Below are 16128 nucleotides of genomic sequence, written 5' to 3'. Positions count from 1 at the left end.
GACCTGATTTTATTCTGTGAAAGAAGATGTTGCAGTTTTTTTGTGGGGATTATTATGTTATGTTTTTAATAATTATATTTCCACATGTAACCTCCCATCTATGCTGTCATAATGTAAATAGATAACTATCAAATACATAATATCATTGTAAAAATTATTTTTTATAAATTCTATGTGCAAAATCTTTCATCATTAAATAAAAAGTTTTTAAAAAATCAAAACTATCAAATGCCAAAAAATTAAAATGAGATTAACCTTTAGATCAAAAAGACAAAACCAATATCCTGAGAAATTTATTAAAAATTGAGCAGAAAATAAATATGGGTTTAACCTTTGCTTTGGGAGGATAGGTGGCACTGTGGCTAAGGATCTGTGCCTGTGGCTGGAAGGTTGCAGGTTCAAATCCTGCAGCCGGCAGAGAACTCCGCTGGGCTCCTGAGCAAGGCCCTTAACCCTAGCTGCTCCAGGGGCACTCTACAATGGCGGACCCTGCACTCTGACCCCAAGCTCTCTCTCCCCGTCTGTGTGCCTGTGTGTCTCATGGAGAGCAAGCTGGGGTATACGAAAAGACAAATTTCAATAAAGTGATCTTATCTTTATCTTATCTAATGAAATTGGATAAAAAAACTGCAAAAGACTCCTAGGCTTAACTTAGAGGACTTTTCTTAGAAAAATTGAAAGTTCACAAGCTATGTTCTCCTCCTTGACCTTCTCCCCAATGATTCGATTTAGGGGTTTAAATACCTTTTTCCCTCATGTGTGAGATTGTATCCCATACAGAGGGGTTATGGATGCAAAGCAGTAACTACATAACTATGCTTAAAGAAATAACTGCCTTAGCTACACATTCTGTACATCAGCACATATAGAGGGACCTAAAGCAATAAACACAATATGTGCACAATATACACAATGTTTCTACCTCACAATATGATTGAGCAGTGAGCAGTAATCTCACTAAAAATCCTCAGTCTGGTGCACGCACATTTAAAAAAATCAGAAAATGCTTTCCAGTGAGACACGCCTGACCACACCAAGGCAAAGTCATGGGGCAAACATCTGCTCGTCTCAATCTCTTTTTAAATACAATTGTTTAGACACCACTAGATCCCAAATATTTATTCATGTCCAGTGCTTCTTCTGACTGAGTGATTCGCTATGTTGGGCTTTCAACAGATGTAATGCTTTTCATTTTGAACAGAATGTTTCAGTTTTGTTTTGTTTGACCATGTAAGCTTTTGCCACGTTTCCAGTATCACTTAGTTGCTTTGTTGCAAACCCCATGTGAGATTTGAGATACTTTGTGCAGTGTCCAGGATATACTTGACCCATGGTCATTCCTGACCTCACAACAATGTCCCTAACCAGTTCCTTTTTGCATGGCTTCACTTTGACTATATGATCAAGACAGTGTCTTTTGCCTTTTGCTTCTTACTGATCGACTTCACAGTGCTCAAAGAGATAATAAGGTCTTTGAAATGTGTTTATGCTATTCTAATGATCTCTTCTTCTACCTTTATACAATTTTACAATACAATTTTGAAATATCTTTGGTGTTCGTGGTTGAATCTTTGCTTGTCTGACTGACAGAGACGGATGTCTCTTTAGTATTTATTTTGAATTTCATGTGAACCACTGTTATAACCCTCAGAGACCATTACCTAATTGTATGGCAATTAAGGCAATTTTGTGCGCTTCAGTGGTGGATTAAGTAAAGCCCCTCCTGTGTGTGGAGCACTTCAGTATCCTTTGGGGTGTAATGTGTTGCATAAATACTACTAATTGTTGTTATTACTTGGAATCAAAAGAGCTAGATGGCCCCAATGGTCTCATCCTGTGTCTAATCCTTTCCATGCTCTTATGAATGTATCTTTCACCTCCTTTGTTTATACAGTATGTGGCTTCTCATGCTAAGGTGGAACTTTATTATGTTCCATAATAATAACATAAAAATGTAATAATGTATTGCAAGCCTTCTATGATTTAGAAAGAAATATTATGCAGTTTTATTTAAATATTAGTGAAGCAGCTCTGATTACCTGCAGTGACCCAGCCTTTGCATTTGTCACAGGTGACAATATCCTTGCTGTAGTGAAGCACCTTGCCCTGTCAGATAAATTGGCGGATTCCTCAGAGTATCGCCATGGCAACATGGTCTTCTTTGATCTCTTGGGAATATTTGTGGTGGCTTACCCAGCTCGGGTGGGAACCATCATCAACTACATGGTCGCCGTGGCAACTTTCATATATTTGGGAAAGAAATATTCACTTTCTAGTAATGCAGGTGAGTGCCCATTTAGCATGCTGTGACTTTGTTTATGACTTTCTTTATTCACTGGTGTTTGATGGGATATATAATTTACTGCTACTAATCCTGCACCTACTTATAATGAGAAATGGTGCTTTCAATCCAGCTATCACAAACTAGATAAAAAAAACTTGAATATATAGATTTTGGCCTTTAGTCTAACAAAGAGAGGTTTTCAAGCTGCTTTTAAGCACAAAAGAAAAACAGTTGCACAGTTTGCCAGTGAACTTGGGGAACAGGAGACATTTTAGAAGCAAACTGTTGGGAAGACTAAAATAACTTATATTCCCTGAGCTCACTTAATTCTTTAAATCTACCATCACCAAAGCAAACTAAAGCCTCTTACAAAGTGGTTCATTATTATTCTTTGCTGATCTCATGTCCCGTTCCTAACTGCTGTTAATCCGATGGAACATTCATTTGAAAGCTGATTACAATATTTCATTTAAAAAGAAAATGGAATGTGTGGACTCCTAAAGAGGGAGTAGAGAAGCAAAATGAGAAATGCCCAGTGGCATATTTTTAGACGCTGTGATAAATGGCTTGAAATGGTGAAATAAAGAAAACTTGAGAAGTGAAAAGCTACTAGGTCTGGAGGAAAGTTTTCAAAAGATAGAGCACAAAAGAAAATGTGCAGTGCCACTTGTATGCCAGATTATAACAAACAAGACTAACAAGATTTTCTTGGGTTGGTTTTGTATCCACCATGGTTCTCACGCTTGTAAATTATTTTTTAGAAGATCCAAAAATATGATTGTGATACCTAACCCTTTTAACATGTACTGGCACCACTGGAGGAGATGCTTGTCCTTCAGTTACAGCACCGCAAAACCATCAAGCTCCCAGGAGGTCACAGGTGTTTCTGGTGTTGTCAAGAGCTGAGAAAGACCTGGCCTACTAATCCTACCCTCCCCTTTGCAGTTCTCAGCCATTCATAATCACTGCAGTTTGTGAAATCCTGGTCTCAGTGGGCTGGCTGCATGACACAGGCTTGAACCGGCACTCCTAGAGCTCCATTGACCTCCCAAGTCACCTCAAATGTGTAAATATGATTAACTGACATGTCAAGAGTTTCTTGGTATTCTAGAGGGTATTGACAACTGTACTGACTGCAGACATTTGAGTCAATGGGAGAGGGAGGAACCTGGTTCTCTGCGCTGTGACAGGGGGTATGTTTTCTATGCCGCAGGAAGAAGATGTATGCGAGAACTGGCATATGCTGTTGGCGTGGCCATCATGAGTTGGTTCATCACCCTTCTGTCTGTGCTTATTGTCGCTCTGCTGGTATCTCTCATGGGAAAAACCATGTTTTGGTACAACCATTTCTATGTGTCAATCTGCCTGTATGGCTCTGCTGCGGCTGGCAAGATGATACTCATTCACACACTGGCCAAGAATCTCTACTATGGAGTGAGTACTCTTCAGTTTTCATGTTTTCTGCCCTCACGATTTTAAGACTAAAAACAGCCATATTGTTTGTTTCCTTTATATTTGTAGGATATAATTAAATAAAAAACATACTAAAGACTTAAACACTACATTTAGACTTTACTAAGTGTAGAATAATATTGTGGCATGTTCTTCAAAAAGTTGACTAGCTTAGTAGCACTTACTGAGAAGTGGTGGAAGCCATTGTATGTGATTGGAGTGTGGGCAGTTCAGATCCTAAATGACTTGTCAATGGTGATCATCATGATTGGAGCCCGCCACACCGTCACTGACATTTCTCATAGTAGAGGTTAGAGCTCATTGGAGGAGGAGTGTGTCCTTCACTGAACAGGTTGAAGCAGGCATGAAAGATGCATTAGATGATTCTTGAAAGTTTATTCAATATACATAAGCTTTAAATATTGTTCTTGTACCTAAAAAGGTGGAATTTAATGGGAAACCTTTTGACTTAATAAACACATCTTTAATTTAATGTTGCTGCATTTTAGGATTGACAGAGGTGTTTATATTTGTGTTGGTTTATAAAATATTTGTCATACAAACATTGGATCTTACTTTTTAATAAGATGTTAACTACATAAAGATGTTCACAAAATTCTGCACAAATTTAAATACTTAGAAATATCAAAACAATATTTAATTACTCTACTGCAATTATAAAGGAATTGTGTTCTGACTGAATGTCAATATAGTAGAATTTGCTTTCATTTTATAGCGGTAGAATGTAATACCAAATATTTTTGTGATTCTTCTTCTTACAAGATTACAAGTCTCATGTGTCACAATACATAACTGATATGCACGTGATTTTCTAAGAAACTTTTATGACTTGGTCTTTTGAGCGTTGCCGTATTTCTCATAATTAGCCTTTTCATGATTGGTGTTTCATATTTTATATTTGTAGTTTTGTTTTTGGTATTACTCTGCAAAATGTTGTAGTTCTGTAAAGTAAATGTCATCTGTTGCATTTGTCCAGTCCTGAATTGGTCCTGAGCTGATATCTCCTAGTTAAATATTATTGATTTAAATGAGAAAAAACAGCTGTGCTGATATAGCTCTCTGAGGTGCCCTACCTATGCTTTCATCCCAGTTTGAGTATTTACCCCTTCTAAGACAGGTAGGCAAAAGCAGTAGGAAAAGAGAAGGAGGAAAAAGCACAGAGAGAAGAAAGAGACAGAAGAAGAAGATTAAGAGAACTTGGTGTCTCTGATAGGAACCTCTGATTTTCTTGTGATTAGTGGATGCATTTTTACAATTGGGAAATAGATTCCAGTTCACTTTGGGAGGTTCTGGATTCATAAGAAGAGAGATTCAAGTCTTGGTTATCTTCTTTGTTTATCTCTTGTTGGCCTGTTATGCATTGTATAGGATTTCTGATATCTGGGATAGAAGTCTTGAGTTTTTCTGGTCAGTGAAAACGTAAGCCTCTGAAATGCCTTGTTTGTTCATAGGGGTAACTTGTATTGTAGTATGTTTTGTGTGTGTTGTTTATTTATTTGTGTGTCAAGATATTAATAGATATTTGTTTATTCCAGTTTGTCACTCATTTATTACACTTTTGCCAGAGTTGTGCCAGAGAACAAAGAGCTCAGGTGCCTCTTATACCAATAGCACTAGTATATTCTTGGCATATCTTCTTCAGTTAGGGGGTTATGATTTTTTTCTTTTAATTATTGGTGATCTTGCTCTGTATTCTATTTTCTTAACCCCTATTTATATCTATATGCAGTATGTACTGTATATATAACTTGCAGTTGACACGGTGGGGCAGTGGTTGTCATCGCTGCCTTGCTGCTGGGGCCATGTGTTCAGTTCTGGACCTGTATGTTCTCCCTGTGCTCGCGTTTCCTCCAACAGTCCAGACATACTGGTAGGTCATCTGGCCCTGGTGTATCTTGTCCAGGGTGTACCCTGCCTTGCACCCGTTGCTTGGATGTAGCAGTTAGAAAATGAATGAATGAAAGGATGGATGGATATATAACGTGCAGATAAATAAAAAAAGATTACAAATCTTATGAACTAGGTTTTGCATAGTTCAAAGGTACAGTAGTCAAAGCTGTTTTGTCTTTATAATTAAAATTCTTGACTCATCTTTTCTTTAGCTTTATTTTTTTAACGTTGTCACAAGCTTGTTTTTTTGTTCTTAGTCATGACTGGTGCTTTTAGTATTTCTCGTGCCTTTGAAACAGAACATAAGTTCTTCAAAAACATTTTTAATGTAAGGTTTGAAATCTGTTTAAATGAACTGTGGTTTAAATGTCACTAGTTATTCATCCTCAGAAATCTTTCAGCTGTGCCATGAATGGAACGTCGTGCTTATGCTGAGGTGCATGGTAAAAGATGCTGTATAAATGTACCTTATCATATAAAAGAATATATAGGCAACACTGTTAAAAGAGTATACATCCATCCATAGTCTAACTGCTTCATCCATTTTAGGATAGCTTGGGATCTTGGCAAGCAATAGGTGCAAGGCAGGGTAGACTCTGGACAACAGGGCACACACAGACACACTCAAGCACTCGCACCCTAGAGCCAGTTTATTTTTTAAGATCACTTTATTGGCCATATACAATTTCTTGTAATAGGAATTTGTCTTTTTTTGCATACCCCAAGTTGGTCTCCATGAGACACACAGACAGGGAGAGAAGCTTGGGTTCAGAGTGCAGGGTCAAGAATTTATACTGCGCCCCTGGAGCAGTTGGGGTTAAGGGCCTTGCTCAGGGGAGTAGGATTCCTCTGCCAGATACGAACTGGCAACCTTCCAGCCACGGGCGCAGATCCTTAGCTACAGAGCCAGAGTTTTTGAACTATGCAAAACCTAGTTTATAAGATTTGTGATCTATTTTTCCCAGAAGCCAAGTAACCCAGCAGTACAGTTTGTCTCTGGACTGTTGGAAGAAACCTACATGAACACGGAGAGAGCATACAAACTCCACACTGCATACAGGATATATATCCTATATCCCTTTTTTAAATATCTTAGATTATCTTTGATTAGTTTCACTGAACCTTCTTGTATTGGGTCTTCTTTATCCTGCTAACATTCTTTTTAGGCTATGAGTTGTCTAAAGCTGTTAATTTTTAGCTATATTAAAGGTAGAACATTAATATTTGCATGAAATAGTCTTTGGTGTGAAACAGTGTTGTCATGTTTTTGTATTTGAATAGCATATCTGTACAGCAGTGTTACAGTGAAAGAATTTTCATGTCTTCATGGTTTTATTGAACCACATATCATTGCTTATTGTGAATTCATGCAAACCTTTATGTGCCAAATGCAGTATAATCCTCAAAATATAAGCAGTATTTGCATAATGCCTGGGTAAACCCTGCCATCATTTGTGCAAGATTTGAAAACCATAGGGTTTTAACTTTTTCACAGTGTCACAAGTGTCAAAGGAGTTCCCCTTTTCTTTAAGCTTATACGAGAACAGTGGATTTAACATATAGAAAACTGTCCAAGATAAACTAGTAGCAACATCTTTTACATTCATGAGCACACTCTGTTAAATTCAGAGAGGCCTCAACCTTGAGCCATTTCTTGCTTAATTTTACCATCGGCACACAATCATTCACTTACAGTCAAGCTGCTAAACTTGTTGGGGACTTTATAAGCTTAGTTTCACCTTGCCATGTATTCTTTTATATAGATCAGTATTGTAGTGTGCTCTCACGGGGCCCCAGTTCTGTAGGGGTTTGGGGATTTACTGGGACAATGATTAATTGTGGCAGTAAGTCACAAAATGATTCTTTTAATGGCCTTAGAATCCAACCATGCGGTATAACTCAACCAATGCACACATACAGGTACTAATACACAAGAATAAATTTATTAATACACAGAATATGCATGTAAACCTAACAGATCTTATCGTGAGGGTTATCAGAATACAAAAGGTATATATTCATTCAGTCACGAAGAGTTACATATATCAAGAGGACATACGTTTGGTATATCATTCATTTAGACTGTTTTGTAAATGAACTTGGTCACAACTTCTACACTAGATACTCAAAACAAGTACATAACTCTTAGGAATTAAATTGATATCAACTGGTTGGGATAACAATTGAATTCTCGAGCAGTAATGCAGTGAAGTTGAATACTCATCCAATCTGGGGATTCAGATCTCCTGCGGGCACAAAGAAACAGCTGCAGGCTTGTTGCTGTCCAAAACGCGCTCACTGGCTCGGTGCCAAGCAGTGGCCGTGCTGTTGCGGCTTGCAACGTGGTGGAGATTCTGCGCTGCTCTCTGAAGACTGGCTAGTTAGTGTTGGCTTTAACTAGCGAAGTTTGTGCACAGAAGAAAAGTTACTGTGGGTCCCAGCGGGTCAGGAAGAGGACCAGTTCGTTCCTGATGAAGCTAGTTCTGAATACTGATTCAGCAGTCCACAGTTTTGACCTGTTCACGGGCTTGCTGCTGGTGCTAATCACGGGTGGATCCTTTGGTTACTCGTGGCAACCTCCGCTCTCGACTCTTAGAACAAAGGAAAGTTCTGGCACTCGGACACACTGGCCGTCTCAGGATGGTCACGAGGCGTGCCGCAAAATGTCCTGCCCTTGGGAGCCTTTCTGCTCCTGGGCCGTCCTGCCCTGGAATTCTTTAGAATAGTCTTGCACCTCTGGAATTCTCCTTTTTGGAATAGTCTCCTGGGAGCTCTGTGTTGCCTGTTTTTACCTGGAGGAACTTCAGCTTGTTCGTTGGCTGAACGTTTCATGGGCATCAGAGACCCACGTGGGTTACTCGGCCCTACCAGTCCCTGATTGGTTGATCGAGGTGAGATATGAGTCACTTACTCCTGACACTTAGGAATGCAGTCCAGATGTCCATCTGGCACTCCCTAGACAGATAGGCGCCAATGGATGACCATTAATCATGATAGCCAGGCTTAGCTAAGTGCATCCCCATTTAGGAGCTGTCCCTTATCAAAAGAAAACATCTTTAAATCAGCCTGCATGAATAGCTTCTCTGTGGCTGCACCACAGAGATGAAGAGAGAGATGGGGCCTCACTGGCAAGGGAGCAGAAAACTTAATTCCTGTATTTTAATAAGCCTTGCTGCTACAGTATAATCTACAGACATGGTTGTGTTGCAACGTTTTATTAATTTATCCACTTTTTTTGAGTATCAATTATTTCTGTTTAGAAAATACAGTTCTTCTCAGGACAGTACTTATTGTACATGAGAGTATTGATGGAACAGTGTGCTGTATACTGTACTTATTCAAACCATACTATCACGAAGAAAACACTTTTTATATTTTATGTAAAAAAACATATTGCAATAAAGATGTATATATATAATATCCCAAGATGTACTCCAAGAGGTTTTTTTAACAGGAGCAACAGGACTTTAGCTTTAGTTTATTGCATTTCTTCAGTGTTTCCCTTTTGTATCACTGCCTGTGTGAATGTTTTTAATAAAATTTGTAATTTAGTTGTTCATTTATTTTTCATTCAAATCCAATTTTTGAAAAACATTTATTGGGCCAAGTTACATTTTGTACTAGTAAAATGTAACTAGAACACCATTTCCAAAACATTGATTGTAGTAAAAAATATTTTTAAGTATTTTAAGTTATGTCAATGGCAGGGATATTTGTACACAAAAGAAAACCTTACTTTCCCCTCATAATCTATAGAATGAGGTAGAGATAACAGTGAATTTCAGAGCATTTTATTACAGTGAAATATTTGCCTGACATTTTTCTAACCATCAGCTCAACTGCTGGTAATTGTCCATAACAATTTGAATTTGAAAAAATTTTCTTTACCTACAGTATGTTATCAATCTACATTGTTTCCGTCTTCAAAGTTTTTCATTTTAGTTTGAAAAGAAAGAGAAAGCACTTCTGACTAACGTTGGTTTCATCGATGTGTTGATACAAGTGCTTTGCTGTGTTCTCCAGAATGTTCCACGCCTGCAGCTGGGGGAGCTGTATTTCGATGTGAGCATGACTCTGTGGTGTTGTGCCCTGGTGTTCCTCACACAGCAGGGCCTGTGCTCGGCCTATGTCCCCATGCTCATGGTGGCCTTCCCGCTTCTCATAAAACTGCTGCTCTCTCAGGAGTTTAAGCAGAAAGGTGAAGCTCCACTGGCCTTCTTCTGTCTGCTCAATTTTCTCTGCCTTCCTCTCTTCCAACCCCCTCCCCTGTTACATCGTACATGTTGACTGTAGTTGTTACTATACATATAATTTTTTTCTAACATTTTCACTCTACTCCTGTGTTTTAATCTCACTGTTTTCTTATTCCTGCTTTCCATTTATTCTGTCGTCATAGACACATGCCCTTACTGTCACAAGATATAGTTATTGGGGCTCAACTTGCAGATGAATAAATTATCATTTCTCTTGTGTGCCTGAGTTTATCTGACTGACTCTTTTAATGCTGACTGACATTCAAACTCTCATAAATACTACATAATGACATGTCATACTGAAAATGGCAGAGCAAGAACAAATAATGTGTAGATAATTTATACAAAATGTGAAAATGGGTGTTATTGGCATTCTTTGAGTATTGGGTGGAAACATAAAGCATTTTGCAAGTATTTTTGACCATTGCTCAGAGCAATTAAGAACTTGAAACAATATTGTGATTCATCTAGGTGGGTTGTGGCTTGTCACTGGTGCAACTTGCCATGCCAGGTAAAAAGCATGAGGTATTCGGACCCAAGGTTTGAAAAGTTTTGTATTTTCTGCTTTGATGTGATCAACAGATGAATCCACTGAATCTGTTCTTCCTTTCTCCCCTTCCTCTAAGGTGCCACACTAAAGTACTCAGTACTGTACCTATTTGGCCTGACTCTGCCCTATGTGCATTTCATGTTTCTCATCTGGGTGGTGTTTGAGATCTTCACACCCATCCTGGGGCGCAGTGGCACAGAAATCCCACCAGACGTGGTGCTGGCCACCCTCATCACGCTGGGCACCATTTTTCTTTCTTCCTACTTTGTGAGTATGCTGCCTCCTCAGAGTCAGGGGACCACTTGGCCCATCTAGCTTGTTTGCTTGTTAGTAGTTAATTGGTCCAGGATTCTCATCCAGCCATTCCTTGAAGGAAGCCAGATTTTCCATAAAATCTAAGAAAATTTTCCACTTTGTTAATGTTAATGTTGGAATTCATCATCATGAAATGGATTAAATATTATCTGAAATAAATTAGTCACATTTTAAGCTGTATTATTATATACAGCATATTAGCTGTATATGTTATAATAATTGTTCATTCAGTGGATGGATGTATTGATTCAGTAACTACAGACACACTGACCTTTTAACCAATTCTTTTGTTTTTGCGTAAATCAGCAGCATGCAGTAGATGCTCCTTTTTTAGAGGAGTTAATGTAGGAAGTTTTTCAAAGCTCGTTACAACAAGGGATTGGAGCCAATGCCACACAGACCGATGCCTCTGTCAAATTCTAAATTCCAGCATTACAGCATGCTAGGGTTCCAAGCTTTCTTTTCCCTTACATTCTTTACAGAGGGTTAGTGTCACTTTACTTTACTACACAGTGTCAAACTCAGCCTTTCATTTTGTGTATTTTTGTGATTTTACATGTTGGTCTGTTATCATTTGAGAATTGTGCAATGATAATTTGTTGATTATGCAAATGTTGTTCCATCCGTTGGTGTGTAGAACACCTGGTGGATTTTTGTGCAAACATTCACTCAGTTATGTGGTTTGTGATGTAATTGTTCATCTACTTGTGATTTTATTTATTTTTTCTTTAATTGTGTCAAATTATTGATTTGCACCAATGAATTACAAAAAGCATATTTGGTTTCTAGTTGTATAACCACAGGACCTGTGCTGTTTAAAGATTGCTGAGATTAGTTGCTTCCAGGGACACCTGGAGGATAATAATGGAACTACCAGTTAGGAGCCTGAAAGTCAGGAAAAATGCCAGTCCTGTCAAAGGTATTTACATTTCTGTTAGGAAATAAAGGATCTCAGTAATCTATACCTGGTTTTGATATTGTCAGTCCTACGCAGAGGCAAGGCACAGAGTTGAATGAGCAGATTTGTGGAACCGTGATTCATATCAAAGCATTGCTTCAGATCTGTTAGGCCTGAGTCTTCTTTCTCTCCCAGCTGCACTTCATTTACCTGGTCAGGAGCACAAAGAAGATGTTGGCAGTGCTGGGTGCTGTCTTTGCTGTGGTGCTCGTGTTGGTTTCCTGTGGCCTGTTCTTCCCTTACTCTGACAATCCTTCTAACCCTCGGCCCAAGCGCGTCTTCCTGCAGGTAACAGAGATGACCAGTCCACCTCTGGACACTGCATTTGAAACTACTTATTATTCATTTCAACACTTTAAGATTTTTCTCACCAAAGACAGTACATACCACATTAAGACATGACAATTCTAGTACTTTAACCATTTAAAAACGGAATAATTAAAAGATTCTTAACAAATTAAACCCTGTAACCCATGTGATTCTAGCACACCACTCGCATGTTCTACGACCTCCATGGCCAGGTGGAAAGGAAGGACTCGGGGGTTTGGATCAATGGGTTTGACTACACGGGGATGAGGTACATCACACCTCACATCCCCGAAATCAATGACACCATTCGGGCCAAGTGTGAAGATAGCCACCCTTTCTGTGGTTTCCCATGGTTTCTGCCTGTCCGCTTTCTTGTCAGGTGCGTAATCAACAGCATGGAACTATTTTAAATAATAGTAATCTGGTCTGTGGGAGATTCATGAATATGTCAAAAAACATGATCTTCTTCTTCTTCTTCTTCTTCTTCTTTTTCACAGCCTTAGTCCCAGACTGTCCTGGGGTCAGCTGCTTTGGTTGCTCTTCTCTACTTGTCTCTGTCGAGTACATCTTCCTCACTCACTTCACATACCTCCATATCTTTTCTCGCACAATCTATCCATCTCTTTCTAGGCCTGCCTCTTCCCCTGTTACCTTCCACCTCAAATTCCATTACCCTCTTTGTTACTTCCTCAACGTACCTCCTCATGATATGTCCATACCACCTTAACCTCGCCTCTCGCATCTTCTCATCTACAGTGCCTTGCGAAAGTATTCGGCCCCCTTGAACTTTTCAACCTTTTGCCACATTTCAGGCTTCAAACATAAAGATATAAATTTTTTATTTTATGTGAAGAATCACCAACAAGTGGGACACAATTGTGAAGTGGAACGAAATCTATTGGATTTTTGAAACTTTTTTAACTAATAAAAAAATGAAAAGTGGGGCGTGCAAAATTATTCGGCCCCTTTACTTTCAGTGCAGCAAACTCACTCCAGAAGTTCAGCGAGGATCTCTGAATGATCCAATGTTGTCCTAAATGACTGATGGTGATAAATAGAATCCACCTGTGTGTAATCAAGTCTCTGTATAAATGCACCTGCTCTGTGATAGTCTCAAGGTTCTGTTGAAAGCGCAGAGAGCATCATGAAGACCAAGGAACACACCAGGCAGGTCCGTAATACTGTTGTGGAGAAGTTTAAAGCCGGATTTGGATACAAAAAGATTTCCCAAGCTTCAAACATCCCAAGGAGCACTGTGCAAGCGATCATCTTAAAATGGAAGGAGTATCAGACCACTGCAAATCTACCAAGACCTGGCCGTCCCTCTAAACTTTCAGCTCAGACAAGGAGAAGACTGATCAGAGATGCAGCCAAGAGGCCCATGATCACTCTGGATGAACTGCAGAGAACTACAGCTGAGGTGGGAGAGTCTGTCCATAGGACAACAATCAGTCTTACACTGCACAAATCTGGCCTTTATGGAAGAGTGGCAAGAAGAAAGCCATTTCTCAAAGATATCCATAAAAAGTCTCGTCTAAAGTTTGCCACAAGCCACCTGGGAGACACCCCAAACATGTGGAAGAAGGTGCTCTGGTCAGATGAAACCAAAATCGAACTTTTTGGCCACAATGCAAAACGATATGTTTGGCGTAAAAGCAACACAGCTCATCACCCTCAACACACCATCCCCACTGTCAAACATGGTGGTGGCAGCATCATGGTTTGGGCCTGCTTTTCTTCAGCAGGGACAGGGAAGATGGTTAAAATTGAGGGGAAGATGGATGCAGCCAAATACAGGACCATTCTGGATGAAAACCTGTTGGAGTCTGCAAAAGACCTGAAACTGGGACGGAGATTTATCTTCCAACAAGACAATGATCCCAAACATACAGCAAAATCTACAAAGGAATGGTTCACAAATAAACGTATCCAGGTGTTTGAATGGCCAAGTCAAAGTCCAGACCTGAATCCAATCGAGAATCTGTGGAAAGAGCTGAAAACTGCTGTTCACAAACGCTCTCCATCCAACCTCACTGAGCTCAAGCTGTTTTGCAAGGAAGAATGGGCAAGAATTTCAGTCTCTCGATGTGCAAAACTGATAGAGACATACCCCAAGCGACTAGCAGCTGTAATCGCAGCAAAAGGTCGCTCTACAAAGTATTAACGCAAGGGGCCGAATAATTTTGCACGCCCCACTTTTCATTTTTTTATTAGTTAAAAAAGTTTCAAAAATCCAATAGATTTCGTTCCACTTCACAATTGTGTCCCACTTGTTGGTGATTCTTCACATAAAATAAAAAATTTATATCTTTATGTTTGAAGCCTGAAATGTGGCAAAAGGTTGAAAAGTTCAAGGGGGCCGAATACTTTCGCAAGGCACTGTACATCCACCACCCTACATCGTCAACGGATTTCTTCATTTCTGATCTTATCCTTCATTGAAATCTGCAGAATCCATCTCAACATCCTCATTTCAGTTCTTCTCATCAAGTTCTCTTCCCTCTTTCCAACTGCCAAGCATTCAGCTCCATATGCTAGTACAGGTCTAATCACAGTCTTGTACATTTTGCACTTTAACTTTCTAGGAATTTTCCTGTCACAGATTATTCCAGTTATTTCTCTCCACTTGTTACCAGTTTTGATCCAAGGTATTTAAAGCCATCAAGTTTCAGTTTTCCTCCATTTGTCTCCTCATCATTGGTCATAGTATCTCCTATTCTCTCCATTACCATTATTTCAGTTTTTTCTGCATTCATTTTCAGTCCACCCTTTTCCAGACTCCTCTGCCATTTGAACACTTTCTCCTGTAGTTCTACTCCTGAATCTGCCATCAGTGCCACATCATCAGGAAAGATGAGTTCCCAAAGCACTTCTGTTCTTACCTCCTCTGTCAGTGTGTCAATAATGTTTATAAAAAGGAAGGGACTTAGTGCTGATCCTTGGTGTACTCCAACTGTGATTTCAAACTCTTTTGTCTCTCCCCGTTGTGTGACCACCTTCATAGTTGCATCTCTATAGGTTGCTTGAACTAACTTCACCTTGCTTTCTGGTACTCCTTTCTTCCTCAAGCAACAATTCACCTCCTCTCTGTCACACGGTCATATGCATTCTCCAAGTCCAGAAAGGCCACATACAGCTTTTTCACTTTCTCTAGTGTCTTCTCCTGTAACTGTCTCATCACAAAAATGGCATCTGTTGTGCTTTTCCCCGCTGAGAATCCAAATTATGAGTTGTGAATCCTGACTATCTTCCTGAGTCTCTTGTCCAGATTTTTTTCCAGGATTTTCAATCCATGTTCCAGAAGTTTTATTCCTCTATAGTTTTTACACTCCACTGGGTCTCCTCCTTGTAGATGGTAACCATACTGCTTTTTGTCCATTCTTCTGGAATTCTCTCTTCTTTTGCAATATTGTTTAGCAATCTCGTCAGCCACTGAATCCCCTCTTCATGAGGTTCTTAAAGTGTTCTTCTGCTATTCCTGATGGTCCATTTGCTTTGCCCACTTTCATCTCTTTGATAGCTTCTGTCACTTCCTTTACTGAAATTTCTCTTCTTCAACTGAAGGCTCCTCTGTTTCCTCTGTGTTGTTTTTCATTTCTCTCACCAGCCTGTTGAAATCTACTTTGTTTTCTCTCAGTTTCCACACTTCTGTTCGTGCTGGGTCTCTGCTTTATTCTTCGCTCCTTCAATATTGTGATGTCCATCACCAGTAGCCTGTGTTTTCTGGTAACAGCCTCATAGGGCAGGACTTAAGCATCTTGGACTTTCGCTCTATCAATTCTTCTCACTAATATGTAGTTTATTTGGGTATCATGGCCTCCACTCCTGTATGGTGGAGTCATCTACATTGGCCATCTACATTGGAGAAACAGGAAGGAGCTTCGGAGACCGCTTCAGAGAACACGTCAGGGCTGTGAAGATTAAAGATCTCTCCAAGCCCATTGTTTCTCATTTCACCTCTGACGGCCACGACCACTCTAATCTCTCCGTCTGTGTTCTCAAAGACGGTTTTCCGAACTCATACATCAGAAAGACCACCGAAACTAAAATTATTCTGCAGCTAGGATCACACATTCTCCCTTCCCTTAACGACAGA

At 39.5% G+C, this 16128-nt stretch overlaps 1 protein-coding gene across 6 annotated transcripts in view; it reads left to right on the top strand.

Annotated features, from left to right (window-relative positions):
• ermp1 (endoplasmic reticulum metallopeptidase 1) overlaps positions 1-16128 on the top strand; it is a 53447-nt gene that overhangs the window by 27713 nt on the left and 9606 nt on the right. For 4 of the 6 annotated variants that reach the window (XR_015935944.1, XM_088629430.1, XM_088629432.1 and 1 more), the window contains exons 7-12: positions 2072-2284; positions 3498-3718; positions 9671-9845; positions 10527-10717; positions 11859-12011; positions 12209-12411. Coding sequence is in view for 5 of the 6 variants with exons in the window: in XM_088629430.1 (XP_088485556.1) it covers positions 2072-2284; positions 3498-3718; positions 9671-9845; positions 10527-10717; positions 11859-12011; positions 12209-12411 (1156 nt within the window). In the remaining variant the exon portion in view is untranslated. The remainder of the gene's footprint in view (positions 1-2071; positions 2285-3497; positions 3719-9670; positions 9846-10526; positions 10718-11858; positions 12012-12208; positions 12412-16128) is intronic. The other 2 variants (XM_088629431.1, XM_088629433.1) reach the window with 2 other exon arrangements.

The sequence above is a fragment of the Lepisosteus platostomus genome, chromosome 4, assembly GCF_059453375.1.
Source record: "Lepisosteus platostomus isolate fLepPlt1 chromosome 4, fLepPlt1.hap1, whole genome shotgun sequence".
NCBI lineage: Eukaryota > Metazoa > Chordata > Actinopteri > Semionotiformes > Lepisosteidae > Lepisosteus > Lepisosteus platostomus.
The sequence above is the reverse complement of the archived record's forward strand: the minus strand, read 5'-3'. Positions and strand labels throughout refer to the sequence as shown.